Below are 14,352 nucleotides of genomic sequence, written 5' to 3'. Positions count from 1 at the left end.
GAAAGCCCTTATGCCAATAACACAGCACTATGTAGAAATAAGAGAAAGGGCTTTAAAATGGCCCTTATTCCCAAAGAACACCAAGGAGATAACAATTTGTGTCAGACTGTGAGAATGAAGTATATATACTGTGGAGTCCTGAAGGAAGAAGGAGATCAAGAAGCAACGATGGGAACTGACCTACTGGTTCAGACTGCAGGTGCCTCTAAATCAGTACAAAACATTGCACACTGGCAATGGCTCCTGTTGATTCCTTATTTCAGAGGCTCCCTCTGTACATGCAAAAGGCCCAGTTCCTCAAAGGCATTTAGGCACAGGGCTGAGGCAATGAGGTACTGTTCAAGACTAACCACATCACCTTCACTGAAAAAAGACACCAAAACCATGTTATAGATAGTGTGGAGTTCAGATACTCCCTAGGAAGCCAAAGCAGTTGAAATGCAACAGGAAGATAGCTGCCATTAGTGCATACCAAACAGAGAAAAACGCAAGAAGCCCACGGGGGTATGCTGTCTTCAGTCCTGTCAGTCATGGATGTGACAGCTGGGACCTTTAAAGACTGTCAAAGGAGGAAACCAAGGCACTCCAAATGCCAAGTCTGTCAGCAGCATAATTAACATATCATATATGGTCTGCTCAGAAATGCAGCACTTACTGCACCTCCAACTATGAGACTATCAAAAATGCTGCTCAGCTGGTAATTCCTGCAACATCCAATAATGTCTAAGTTACTGCAAAGCCAAAAAAAAAAAAAAAAGCAAACTGCAGTGTTGGGAAGACAGAAATCAGTTTGTAGCCCATGGGGGAAGGCAAGCTAACCTGACGCACGATCTCTTCTTGGTAGTCCCACTACAGAGCAGTGTCTCTGGAAATACATACCCAGCCATACTCTTAGAAAACCATATACATTTCACATGGGCAAAACATCTGAAAAAGAAAGGATGGAGGCAAGTTCTGCAGGGAATTCCTGCTCTGGCCAAACTTAAAATCATAGATAAGCACCAGAAAGAAAAATTCCATGTTGTGAAAGCCAGCCCACACAAAGAGCCATGGCACTTCTCTTCCTCTGCAGACAGATGTGTATGGTCTAGTGCAGGAGGTAAGATACTTGGGGCAACCTAGATGAATGCTCAGGTTGAGCAAAATCTAAGTTTTTTATTTCAAAAAACATAGATCTGTAGCCACCATGACTGACCAACACAACCAGGCCAGGACAGCACCTGAATCCACCGAGAGCCTCAGAAAAACAAAGTATACCTGAGCAAACTTGCTATTGCATTGCTTAGAAGTACAGTATTGCTGCCAGCATGTGCTCTTCCATGGCTGATCTCTGACAGACAGATCAGGGAAGGCACTAGAAAGGGAAAATCAGAGGGTGAGGTCCAGGTATTACTGTAAGAAACGATGGACTCATAAGTACAGGGTGAGACACAGGAAAAGAAGAGAAAAGACAGGTATGTGAAAAAGAAAAAAAGAGCTTCAATAGTGCTAAGTCTGGTAAAAGAGCAAATTTTTACTGAATGCAACAATTAGTGATGAAGACATAGAAGAAAGTTTTATCTATAGACTGGCAGAAAATTTTAAATCACAATCATATAAAAATAATATATTTCTGTACAATAAATGTATCACTTCCCCTCCTCTTTCAGGTTGACTTAAAATGATGCAAGTTCAAGGATACCTTACAAAAAACAAAGAACCTTAGTTAAGAAAATATTTATAAAGTAAGTTTTCCTTGCAAATTTCTATTTTCAAACAAGTGATTTGGAAAAAAATAAACCACAAAACTCCTGAATGATACTACTGACTCCTTAAATTTAGAGGACCTCTAGTCCAATTCTTGTCTCAACGAACAGAAAAAACAGCAGCCCTGTGGTCAGCCCATCAGTTCCATTAAAAAATTACAGCTTTATCAGGAGTTCCAGCATCAGAACAAAGACAGAAAAACCAAGCAGAATGAAAAAGTGAGGTGGATACCTTGTACTCCCGATGATTGTTGAAAAGGAGTTTTTCTGAGCCATGCAACAAGCTCTTACAACTGAAATGGCACTAAAAACAGGACGCAGTATTATCTGAATGCATGCTCAAAATGCTTTGGAGAGAAAAAGTTATACTCAAGCAGCTGTTGTAGACTGGAGGTTCTTGCTGAGCTTATGATCAGCTGTGTGAATGAGTACAGAGACAGAACACATTTGGTTAGATCAGTTTTTGTTAAGACCTGCCAGTGGTACAGGAAAGGAATAAAATTGCCTTTATAATGAAAATGATCTCATTTGCAGCTCTGTGATAAGTAGTATTTATCATGAATCTTTTATTCCTTGTGCTCAGGCTGCTACTGCAGCTCCTCTGGGATGGCATTAATGTACCATTTCCTTTATGGCTCCTATTTTCCTCAAAAGGTCTGTTACAAACAGGTTTTTCACCTCTGGCCTGTGAAAATTTCTTGAATTATCTGATAAGGGAGAGTTTCAGCTACAGTCACTGCAGGTCCAGGATTCTGCCCAAAATTATAATAAAATATGGGTCAACTGTGCTATATGCAGTAGCATCAAGTACGATACAAGTTTTACTGAAACTTCTATAGAGAGACCTAAAAAAGTTAAGCGCAGCTTCATCAATCAAGGAAGCACACTCATCTCATGCAATCAAAATCATCACAAGTGATTTCACAGAGAAGTGTATGTATTTTTTAAAAGTTATATATAATTAAGGTCTAGTACCATTTAAAAACATTAATATTTAAGAAAGTCAGACAACAGCACATTTAAAAAACAACAATAATAATTAGCACACACTAACTTATATTTTCAAAGCATTTTATAAAAACATTAACTCCTTAAGCCTCACAACAATCTTGTGAGATAGGTAAGTATTATTAGTCCCATTTTAGAGACAGGGAAACAGGCATGGAGAGAAGATGACCTGCTCACCACCACACACATCAAATCCAGGAACAGAACACCAGATTCTCCAGTTTTCTGCTATATATGGTCTGACCTCTTGAAAAGATGCTGGTATTTAAATGAAATTTGTTTCCTCTCACCCCTTCTAAGACCCTTGACCTCATTTCAGTCTGATATGAAAAGGTACCTGCCAAGACCCATTTGTGACAGACAAGTGAAATTAGGAAAGAAAATTTTCTTTATACACTGTGTGTTGCTGGAAGCTATTTAAGAAAACACTTGACATGGGTGCTTCCACACTGACAGAGTCAGAATGTTGCTTCTCATCAGGCACCTGCCACCAGGAAACTCACTGTGGCCTTTATCTGCAGTTCTGCTACAGCTCAGAATCTGCAAAAAAAAGATAAAGTTTCTTTGCCACTTCCAAACAGGAACATCTCTATAGCAGAAAGTCTCCTCCAACAACTCCTCATATGAGTACAACTGTGCTGAAAGTAAAGAAAGACTTTTAAATCAGGAGACTCTCAAGGCCTCACGGGTGCAGATATACCTGTCAGAAAACCTGGAAAGTGTTCATATATTGTGTTCTGCGTTAAGAGAGATGGTCTGGAGGCATCAGACATCCTGGGGACTCGAAAATAACTCTCCATAGTAACTTTGAGAAGACAAGTTCCCTTAAGGATATCACTCTTGCACTGAGTGATCAGTGACAGACTAGGATTAAAAAAATCTCAGCCAGCTGAAAATTCAAGTCAATGGATTTAACTCTATAAGATGCCAAATCTGGCAGATCTACTGCTGCCTGTTTGCAAACCCAGGCCCAGATGTTAGTGGAGACATAGAAATAAAAACAGTTCTTCCATCTTCAGTTACATATGTCCATTAGACACTATCTAGAGTCCAGGAAGTTAGCTTTATGACAACTCGATCTGAAGATCCTCCCCATACTTTCGGATTAGCTTCATATGGTTATGGTCCACTGACCACTGCTCTGGGAGGTGCTTGGGCTGCATGTTGTCCAAAAAATGCTGCCTCCAGCGTCTCTCCAACTGCATAAGGGAGCGCAGGCCTCCTTTAGCAAAACACTGCACCACCTTCAGGCCATGTGGCACGTAGCTCTCATTGCAGATCCTGCCAGAACACAAGCAGAGTTTATTTTCACACAAAGCCCACTGTCAGACTCTAGACCTGTCTCCAGTGAACAGCAAGACACTGAAGATACTTTCAGCTATGGAGTTTAATTACAGACACGTGGTAAGCAAACCAAGAGAAAGAGTTTTAAGCTTTGCTTCAATGCCTGACTACTTTCTGGAACACAGTTACACTGGGAAGCTGGTTTCTTTGAACTGAGAAAGTGTTCCTCTTTTATAGCAACACTAGACAAAGCTCTTTAGGTCCACGACAAGCTCCCAGGAGACAGACTGCAAATTTCTCTGGGCAAGAACCATATGACACTCCAGAACTCTGATCCTGCCACTGAATTGCCTGCCTGGGTGGGTTCCGAGTTGTAACATTGGCACATAACTAACAACAGTAAGCATAACGAAGAGAAAATACTGACTTCATGCAGAGACCAGATATTAGTTAAAACAACATATTTGGAGAGGCTTTGGAAAGAGGAGGAGACTTCTGATATGATTGTCTTTCAGTTTCCCTCCCTGATATCTGTCCTTCAGAAGAAGTAGAAAACAGTGGAGGGGACAATGGAAAGCAAGAACGGAAGGAGATTGCTGAAAGAGGTGAAGAAACAAGAGCTGCAGTTCACAGACCAATGCTGGGTTGAGGGAAGAAGGGGGAAAACAAATACATAGTAAGAAATGCAGAGTATGCTTGTCTCCTTAGAGCCTTAGGGTACAGCACAAGTTCCTTCTTCTTATCCCTACTTTCTGGTTAAATGCATCAAAGTACTATAAACCCAGACTCTACAGGCTCATAAAAGTGATAAAGTTATGCTTTTAAAGGCTAATTTTTCCTGTGCAGATCAACTCCTACTAGTCTAATTCAGACACTCCTTAACCTGACACCATTATTTTAGGGAAGATGCATCAATATCGCAAAGAGACCAGCAACGGATTTTGTCCTATTTTCACTAAAAAGCTTGGGGGAGGGGAAGAAAGTCAGCACGTGTGATCCTCAGCTCTGCACATCCTGCTGGATTTTCTTTTGTTTTGCTGCAGTAATATTTACCTAAGGCTCTGTATGTAGACAACCTTTTGTTGAACTTACGTGCCAACATAAATGACTAATGTGTTACTTCTACTGATGAGCTTCTTGTACCTGGTTTCCAGACCAGCTGCTTCCTGGAGCATCTCTGGGGTGACTCTCTCTGTGTTAAAGAAGTCCTTGATGCTCTGCAAAAGTTCTGCCCTTCGGGGGTCAGGCAGTCCATCTGCATTGAGCAGGGCTCGTGCCCCCGAGCGCACTTGCCTGCGCAGAGGGTCCTCCAGCAGACGCACACCTTCCTCAGAGCCAATGGGTGCACCAAACTCCTCAGCCAGCTGCTGCTTGAGATGGTTATCATAGTAATTGGAGATGGCATGGCAGGATGTGCAGAGTAGGAGCACGTCATGGGAGTTGTGGTCCTTCATCTGGATAGGGAAGTGTCTTCGGTATTCGTGAGGAACAATGTTTTTCCTAGGGAAGACAAGCCAGCCAGTTCATCAAAGTTGCTTGGACCAGTTACTCCCCAGTTTCTCCTCTTACTGGCCCACAAAGGGTCAACTAATATTAAAAGTCCAGAAAAACTAAGATCACTGGGGTCAGGACCCTCAGTGCAGTTCTGCAACTTCTTTTGATCTTCTGCAAAACTCTCTACAGGTTTTCTGCATATCTTTTTTTTTTCCCCCCTTCTAAAAATTCACCATTTTCATTTTAAGAAATGTGATTCATACTGTAAAAAAAACCCTAAAAATAAAGCAATGCTCTATGAGAAGCATACCTCTCAGCTAAACAGTAGCAGCTGCAAAGACAAAATGTCACCCTGTGTGACCTCATGGGCTTCAGGCTCACCTAAACCTTTCAAAAAGGTAAGGATTAAGTAGTGGAAGGAATATACAGCTATTTTCAGAAGGGGATACCATCAGAACAACAGGTGTTGGCATACTGCTGCTCCCTGTCATTCAGACTGCAGCATATACATTTTCCATATACTTTGTTCTGTCCTGATACTAGAGAAGGACTGATACTTTCTGTCTCTGTAAGAGGAGGAAAGGCTGGCTTGTTCACCATCAAACTTATGCAGACGCATACAACTACAGAGCATTCAAGTAGTGATAGCCCATACAGGATGCCTACAAGCATGATGTTTCAGGCGCTAACCAAGCTTCTGGATGCCAAATGAGGTGCAGACCTCAGTCCTGTTTTAAAAGATGCATTTTTCTCCTTTCCCACTAAACAACTCACCGGATATAGGATTCTCGCTTGCCACATACAACACACAGATTCTCTTTGACTGTCAGATAATAATCAACTTGAGACTCAGGACGTCCTGAAGGCTCAAACCGCAGCTTCACAACAAATGGATCTGTGCTAACTAGCTCTGAAAGGGTAAAGGCAAAGATAGAATATTCAGACAAATTCATATTTGAGAGCAAAAATAATGATGCTAAAACGTAAGAGTCATCCTAGTGAATCCCCAACAGTATTTCCAATAAGAAAGGATACAAAAAAATTATTCCCAGTTAGCTAAGAAACAACAACAACAAGAAGCAGCTGTATTTCAAATACCAACAGGAAAACTGGTATGCCTACCTCCAATCCCCTTGTTCAGATACCACTGAGCCTTCTTACGATCACAAGTGCACAGGGGCTGTCCATCTGGTGCATGCAGGAAACAGTTGTCATACAGTGGAGATTTTCTGTGAAACAAAGGCAGCATTACAGCAACTATAATAGCATGCCAAAAAAACAGAGCTCTCCATAGCCGTGTGTTCCACACTGCAATTCCTGCAGGCTCCTCCAATCACAGGAGTGCCCCCAAACACACACTCAAGGCTGCTGAGCACCACACAGCTATGGCAGTGTGCTCCCCACCAACCCATAACCATCAGTGGGGGGTGCAATGGCTGCACCTAGCTTACCCTGGACATTGGGAGATGGATGGCAACATGGTAGCCAAGAGCTGTCTGGATCAGTGACCCAGACCTCTTGCTGGTATGCAAATATAAGTCAATCATCTTACTTTACAGTGGACAGCCCAGGGCCTGTTGAGCTCTCCTGCATGGCAGCAGGTTGCACGCCAGGATCTCCCCTTGAGTAGGGATGCCTCTCAAGGTTACTCCCTCAGCTTGAGAGATTCCTTGCACCAACAGATGCTCAATGAGTTATTAACAGCATGCTTAGCTTTGAAATCTTAGCTAAGTGACATAAAGGATTGATTGCACATACATAATTCTTTAGACGCAAACTGTTGACCAAGTCTGGGACTAGGACTGGATCCAGCCACATCTACACTCCTCTCTGAGAAAGAGTTTACAAAGCAAAGGGGTCCCTTCTGAAACTCATCACTCAATAAAAGGGCCTTGTTGTAGTTTTGTCTGACCCTGTCCTCTGCCATAAATAATCAAGCGTACCTTGACATCAAATCTAGTTAAACCACTGTTCCATTTACTACTGAACTTTGTTAACTCACTGGTTTATATCAATATATTGCTGCTTCTCTCTTAGTGCAAAGCATGACTCCATCTGTGATAACAGGCTGCTGCTAAGGGAAGCAGAACATCTAAAAAACTTACCTGGGGTTCACCAACTGTACGGCACCTTTGCTCTCCTGCTACCACTAGAATTGCAACTCTGAATCCCAGTTTTTAAGAGCTGCCATTAATAATGACAGCATTTAAAAAAAAAAAAATCACATTAGAAAACAAAACAGAGTTGAAGTCAAGGACAATGACCTAAGAGTAAGTTCAAATAGTGTCAATCTATAGGGGTAAGGCAGTTCCAAGGATCAGCTGCCTAAGCCCCTATTTTAATATTTTATTAAGATGACTTTTCCAAAACTTAGTGTGAACAGCAATTACTTCATTCATCCAAGAGAAATGCTCCAAAAAGGCTCTTGCAGCACTGGGAACTCAAACACACATGACCTTGGTAATAACTAAGCTGAGCTAAGGCCCTCTGAAGCACATATCCCTATCCTTAGTGGTGAAAAGCCCCTCTTGGGCAGCCTCTGGTGGTTTCTGGCAGTGTGTTGAAGGGTTACATTTTGCAGAAAATGTTTCCCTACTCTACCAACTTCCTTCAAACAAAAAGGGCAGAGCAGAGCTGGCTGGGCTCCAGGACCACTGGGAGGAACTGTCCAGGGATACAGACATGTCACAGTACACTGTGAAAAAGTTTCCTTTGTTCCGTCCAGCAACGTCTTATAATTAAGTACTCAGCAGTACACCACCAGCTAAAAAGGTTGATTCACAGGCTATGTAAGCAGACAAAAGGATTTCTTCTGAGGTCCATTAGGATAAAAAAAACGACAAAACAACAGTACAGGAGGTCTCCATCAGTCAGCACTTCAGCTCAATCACCATGATAATTTGAGTATTTCCCAACTCAAAATGAAAAAACATTAAAACTGAACAGGCTTATAGACAGGAAGAGTGGAAAAGCACTTTTGAAATCACATCCAGTTGTACCACAGACCAGAGCCACACTGCCACAAATGCTATAAAAACCAGTGAGTCTACAGATCTCTCATGAAGCCAAGCACGGTTAAAAACAATAAACAAGCAAACATGGGGAGATCTCAGTGTAGCCTGGAATGCAATTTTGTTTAAATTTTAATCCTCCCATGAGGTGCAGTCCTTCTGTTCTGCATGACACAGGCTCCAACTTGAAAAAAAATAAATCTGGAGGAACTTGCTGTATTTAACACAATACCATTAATGACTGTTAATGAAATCAATATTATTGACTACATTAAAATGTCTCCATTGCCAATCCAATAAACTGGAAAAGGAGAAAACAAACACTAAAATGACCATTTTTCTTTCCAAATGGTAATTACAATTTTAGTTCCTACATCCACTGATAAATTTTATTAGACTGTATCCAAACAAAACCAAACATACTAGCTCTCTGCATCTTCTACTGCATTGAGCTTAAAGAGACTTCTCCAACTTGTTTTAATAGCAACTGAACTCATTACCAAAAGGCCATAAGAATTTAGGATTTGTTCCACAAAATTGCCTGCAGGACAGGGATCCTGAATCCCATAACAGCTGCCTCTGCAAGGCCAAAGTAATAGCTTTCCCTCCTAACTCTCCTTGGCCAACACAGCAGTGCAATGGCTTGATGTAGCCAGACTGTTCCTTCCTGTGCCCTCTAGCACCTCAAGTAATGTGTCTCACCCCTCCTAACCTTCGCTTTCTCCCTGAAGGAGACAAGGCACAGCTGTTTGGGCAGTAATTGCCACCCAGACTGCCAACCACCTCCTGCTGAGACTCTGCTCTCCAGGAAATGCCTCCATAGGAGAAGGAAGGGCAAAAGCTGAAGACATCCCCTCAACCTGCTCATGACATAGTACAGATCCAAGTCCTGTCTCCGCTTTCAATACCACCTCTAAAGGGAAATGAGGAAAACAGAAACAGGATCTGGGTCCCATGACTGTTAGGTCCTGTGTTTGCTTTCCTAGCTCCTATTAACCACTTTTGTTTAATTAACAGAGCATGACACATCATTCAAGGTTTTCCATCTGCAGTGCAAAGAGTAAAATGAGGTCACAGACTTACCGTGCAGAATATCCCACACCCAGAGGCTTTCTCTTCTGCCTCCGTGGATCTCTTACTTGCTGACCACCAACAGGTTGGCCATCCACCACAGACTTCCGATTCTTTGTTTTCTGAGGGGAACGTCCCTCTCCATTCTTCTCCTCTCCTGTGCTGCTGCCACTCTTTCTTCCTCTAAAAGGAACATCCACCAAGCCCCGGCATTTACCCACTGCTTTTTCCCAAGCAGCAAGAGAGTTTTCACCTTGAGATATAGCAGGGAGGCTAGCAAATCCCAGCAAATGGAGGAACAGAGCCACCGAGATCTGGGCATCTCTAGCAGCATAGAGAACCTGCAAAAAAGTGTATACATCAAGATACTGACAAAGAGCAAATGCTCCAAAACATCATCAGTCTTTAACACAGTACAGTGAAGCCAGAAACTGGATTTATTTCCACACAAGTTCTGGCAGTTGAGTGACACTATCATAACATCACCACAACCCACATTTTTAGGGTCAGTCAGAATTGAAACACTCACAGGTGGCCCAAGAAACTGCAAAGGACTAATAAAAGCTAAGGTCAGCCACGCCTTATACACTTTCCCACTCCTTCAAGCCTTACCTAACGAATAAAAAGCTCCCTTTTGACATACTGTCTACGAATCATTGGTGTGGTTATTTATCCTGTCACTCCCTCTACTGGTCACTGATTTTGTAGACATCTGCAGCATGACCGTAAAGAAAATCGGCATTCGGGGAAAGCATAATGGTCTAACTATGGTGAACAAAATTTTCAGTCTCTAATATTGCACTGACTGCTATAGACTGGAGGAAATCAAATAATAAAAAGGTGAGGGTTTGGGTGCTTGAACACTTCTTCAAGGGATCTTCCCTTATAGATCTTTCAGGGCTAAAGGAAAACAAGGGTGAAGAATCCCAGAACAGCAGAAAATTATCTCCATGGAAAAGGAGGGAAATGCAAGGCACAGTCTGGAATTTAACTTCAGACCATAGTCACACATAAGGTTTTGAGGCAGAACTTGAAGAAGGCTTGGATCTCCCTGTTGTAATGCTTTTTCTCTCCCAAGAAGGTTGCTTTTCCTCCCAAAACACTCAGTTGAAGACACACCTGATCTTGTGTCAATTCTTCTGCCTCCCAGTTGCTGCAACGCACATGAGGAGACTTGTCAAGTGGGCAGTTCAGGACTTCTTCAGCTAAAGACTTCAGGCTAAGGCAGTTGTGAGGTAGCTCCTTCCTTCAGTTTAACAAACAAAGTGAAACAAACATGTTAAAACCAAAACTATACACCCATGCAAATGCACATGGCCTCATACACCCTGAACCTGCCAGAACACAATGCACACGATGTGCGACTCCTGATGAAACAGCACACAGCTGGCCCCCCTATTGCCGCCTCCTCCTGAAACAGCACACAGCTGCCTGTCAGCGCCACAGGCCCTCTCTCTCCCCTCTGTCCTTTCCTTTAGTAATTATCTACTGCCTGCTACATGCAAAATGGGCAAGGCTGGGAGTTAGTTGGTAATGTTAAAGGCTGAAGTATTTGGCTTTGAACTACCCACTTCTGAACTAAAGAATTCTGATGTAGAGTGATGGACCACCTGACCCAGGGATTCATGAGGAACGTTAACAGCAGGGAATAATTCAGAGGAATTCTGGCCACTAGAGACAAGTCCATCCTCAGTGCTAAAAAGGTGCTATCCGATCAGCAAACCATGCCCCAGATCACTAACAGCACACTCAGGCATACATATACTGTATGTGAAGAATATTCCCAACTAAAATATCTTATTTAAGGAAGAATGAAGGATGAGAAAATAGCACCCTAATTGTAATCTTTCAGTGGAAACATTGTTGCTAAGAGAAAATTGGAGCTAGTTTATTTAGTCATTTTTCATTAAATCCTGCAATTGAACAGTTCCACTTATGTGCCCCTGACACATTTACCCCATACTTCCAGGCCATGTATTCAAACATCCGTTGACATGGTGATGACTCTCACTGTGTTACATCACTGTGTCTGGTCTTATTAAAAGCTGAAGCATGATACTCAGAAAAGTCCATAACGGTATTCCATGAGAAGACTAACAGACACAATGAATAGATGAAATCTTCGTGAAAATTTCATTTCCATTAAGACCATAGAACAGAACCACAACATGTTCTTGGGCTGCAGCTGTCAGTGTTCACCCTCTAAAACCACTCTGAGAACTCCAGCCCTACCTGCCTGCTATCATTCATCATATGCAAATTACTTTTAAAACATTTCCAACTCACATGACGCCTTAAGCAGAGCTGCTTCTGTTTTCAGACACTCACCACTGTCTCATGGCTAGATACCGGAGATCCACGCTCCCTTTGACTGGAAGACCATAATCATGAAGTAACTTGCAAGCATCTTCCCAGCATCCTACCCCAACTTTCAACACAGCACTATCTGTCATGATGTCCAACAGGGTCTTTGGGATAGTCTGTCCACTGGCAACAAGCCTGGGCAATCGAACAAGAACACAGAGGCCACTGGAAGAAGCCATCTGCAGGAGGGATACAGGATTTGCTTTTCCCTCCACAGATACCTGAAATAAAGACAAAAAACAGAGTCTGGGCTACAGTATTATTAGCAATGCTGGAGCCGGAACAAATTGCAAAACAGGCCACTGAAGATGGGCAATACCTGTCAGTTTATACAATCGTGTGTTGTTACATATCCCTAACATTTTACTGTAAATTATGTGATCTGTTTCACAGTGTTACTGTCCCCAAGCTACTTCTTGCCACACTCCCACAAAAGAAACTTTCCCCCTTTCACCCTTACCCCTCATAGCTGAGCTCATAGAAGACATCAGACACATTTCTTAAACCTCATCAGCACAAAGGCACCCACTACATAAATGTTTAATGGTAAACACATTGTTTAACTGTGGCTGAAACTTAATGATTCTGGGGTGAATAAATTTCCAGCCAAAATAATGGCAAAGACAGGCTTTATAAATAACTAAAAGCCTGCTTTGAGAGTTCACACAGGCAAATGTGCAAGGAAGAGGAACTTTGCCTTCTGGTAGTCCCAGTGAGTTATGTCTACCTATCAGCATTATCCTCCCTTTTTGGATTTATTATTCTGAAGAAATTGTTTCTTAAGTATATAGCTGAATTTGAAATAGTGTAAACCCAAGTTTAGAGGTGATTCTAGTAAATCACCTCTAAAGAGATATTATACAAAACACATAATGCCATACAATTTCCACTATGTTTAGTATAGTGAATTTATCAGAGGAGTTCAGTAAAAGAATATAACTAGTGAATTAAAGACTTGCAGTCAGCACACTTGAACGTGAGAACAATCAAAATCAGCAGCTACTTCACTGCTGTCATTGACAGATCATCCCACAGGCAGCTTCAATAGTCATTCCTGTTGTATCCATTTAAGAAAAGGAATCACTCCACCCTCGATGATTTCCCATTGCAATTTGCAATCCAAAGGAGAGACGATTCTTGATCACTCACCCATTCACAATCAATTCCAAGCACTGGCCACTTCTCCAGCTCCTTCTTCAGCAAAGGTTCAGCATGATCCCACTCCTCCTGCCCTGAAACTACCACTATGTCTGCACCAAGGATCCTCTCTACCCAGGAAAGCGTGGAAGATCTGAAGAAGGAAAGCACCTCCTTACCCTCTGCCTTAATCAGTTTCTTGTCTCCTGAGTTTATAAATGCTTCCTCTCGCTGACTACTACAGCATGCTTTTCCTTTCCGACGTTGGGTTGCTTTCCACAAAACCAGTCCCCCCACAGCAACACCCAGCAGGGTCGCCAAAGTCATCGTCACTGCTGTTTGCTTGGGCATTTTCTTTATCCCCCTTTCACCCCCTTCACTTCATCTACTCAAAGTGGCATTGTAGGATTTTATCACGGCCTGCAAGGAAAAATGAGAGAGGTGGAAATTAAAGACAACTTAATGAAATGTGTTTAGAGGTATTAAACACACCTGCTGGTATCATAACAAGGTTCTAGCCACAACCCACAATCCTGACAGGAAAAGGACCAGGCCTTACATTGACAGACTGGGGGTAAGCGGATACTGCTGTGGCAGTGGGCTGAGCAGTGCCACAGGACCGAATGCTGCTGTTGATCACAGCACCAAAAACCTTAATGGGAATCTATTGATTTATATTGGTGCAATTGGATGCTTCCACAGACTGATATTCTGAAAATAAGCTAGCCAGGGCTATTATTAACATATTTTAGCTCTGTTTGGAAGCAGATCAACCTAAACAAGGACCAGGCAAAAGTACTGCAGAATAAGCATGTCTATTCATGCATTAGTAAATAATAGGCATTGTCCATTACATTCACATCCATACTAAGGTCAAATAGCTCTTCAGACATTGAGAAATCCTAAAGAAACAGCATCTATTTATGCTATAAATGTCTTCTATCATACAGGCACGTAGCTCCCCTTCAGTAAACTGGAATCAGTCCTGCCCCTGCATCCCCATCTTCCCAACCCACCACGTTATTTTTAAAGGTCTGCCCTTACATACTGTTCGACAGTAACAGAAGCTGTGGTAGCGGTGCTACTACAGCCCCGCACAACCACCATCAGCGTTCAGAGCACTGGCACAGACACCTCCATGAACGCTTGCAAGTAATGGGTAATTTACTCTCACTTCTTAAACTGAGTGAGAAGGCCGAAAGCCATGAAGCCCGCCCGCACCTATGGGCGGCCCCCCC

The 14,352-nt window shown here is 42.4% G+C and overlaps 1 protein-coding gene across 1 annotated transcript; it reads right to left on the bottom strand.

The window, feature by feature from the left end:
- Positions 1-3,817: 3,817 nt before the first annotated feature.
- On the bottom strand, positions 3,818-13,465 carry EXD2 (exonuclease 3'-5' domain containing 2). The gene is made up of 8 exons (XM_010017723.1): positions 13,127-13,465; positions 11,942-12,198; positions 10,733-10,859; positions 9,626-9,954; positions 6,654-6,760; positions 6,306-6,441; positions 5,181-5,537; positions 3,818-4,034 (listed from the first exon to the last, which is right to left on the bottom strand). Exons 1-8 carry the CDS (start codon positions 13,463-13,465, stop codon positions 3,818-3,820), a joined length of 1,869 nt encoding a protein of 622 aa, XP_010016025.1.
- Between the last annotated feature and the right edge of the window lie 887 nt (positions 13,466-14,352).

The sequence above is a fragment of the Nestor notabilis genome, unplaced genomic scaffold (genome assembly GCF_000696875.1).
Source record: "Nestor notabilis isolate BGI_N333 unplaced genomic scaffold, ASM69687v1 scaffold12747, whole genome shotgun sequence".
NCBI lineage: Eukaryota > Metazoa > Chordata > Aves > Psittaciformes > Psittacidae > Nestor > Nestor notabilis.
This window is presented reverse-complemented; position numbering and strand designations above follow the sequence as displayed.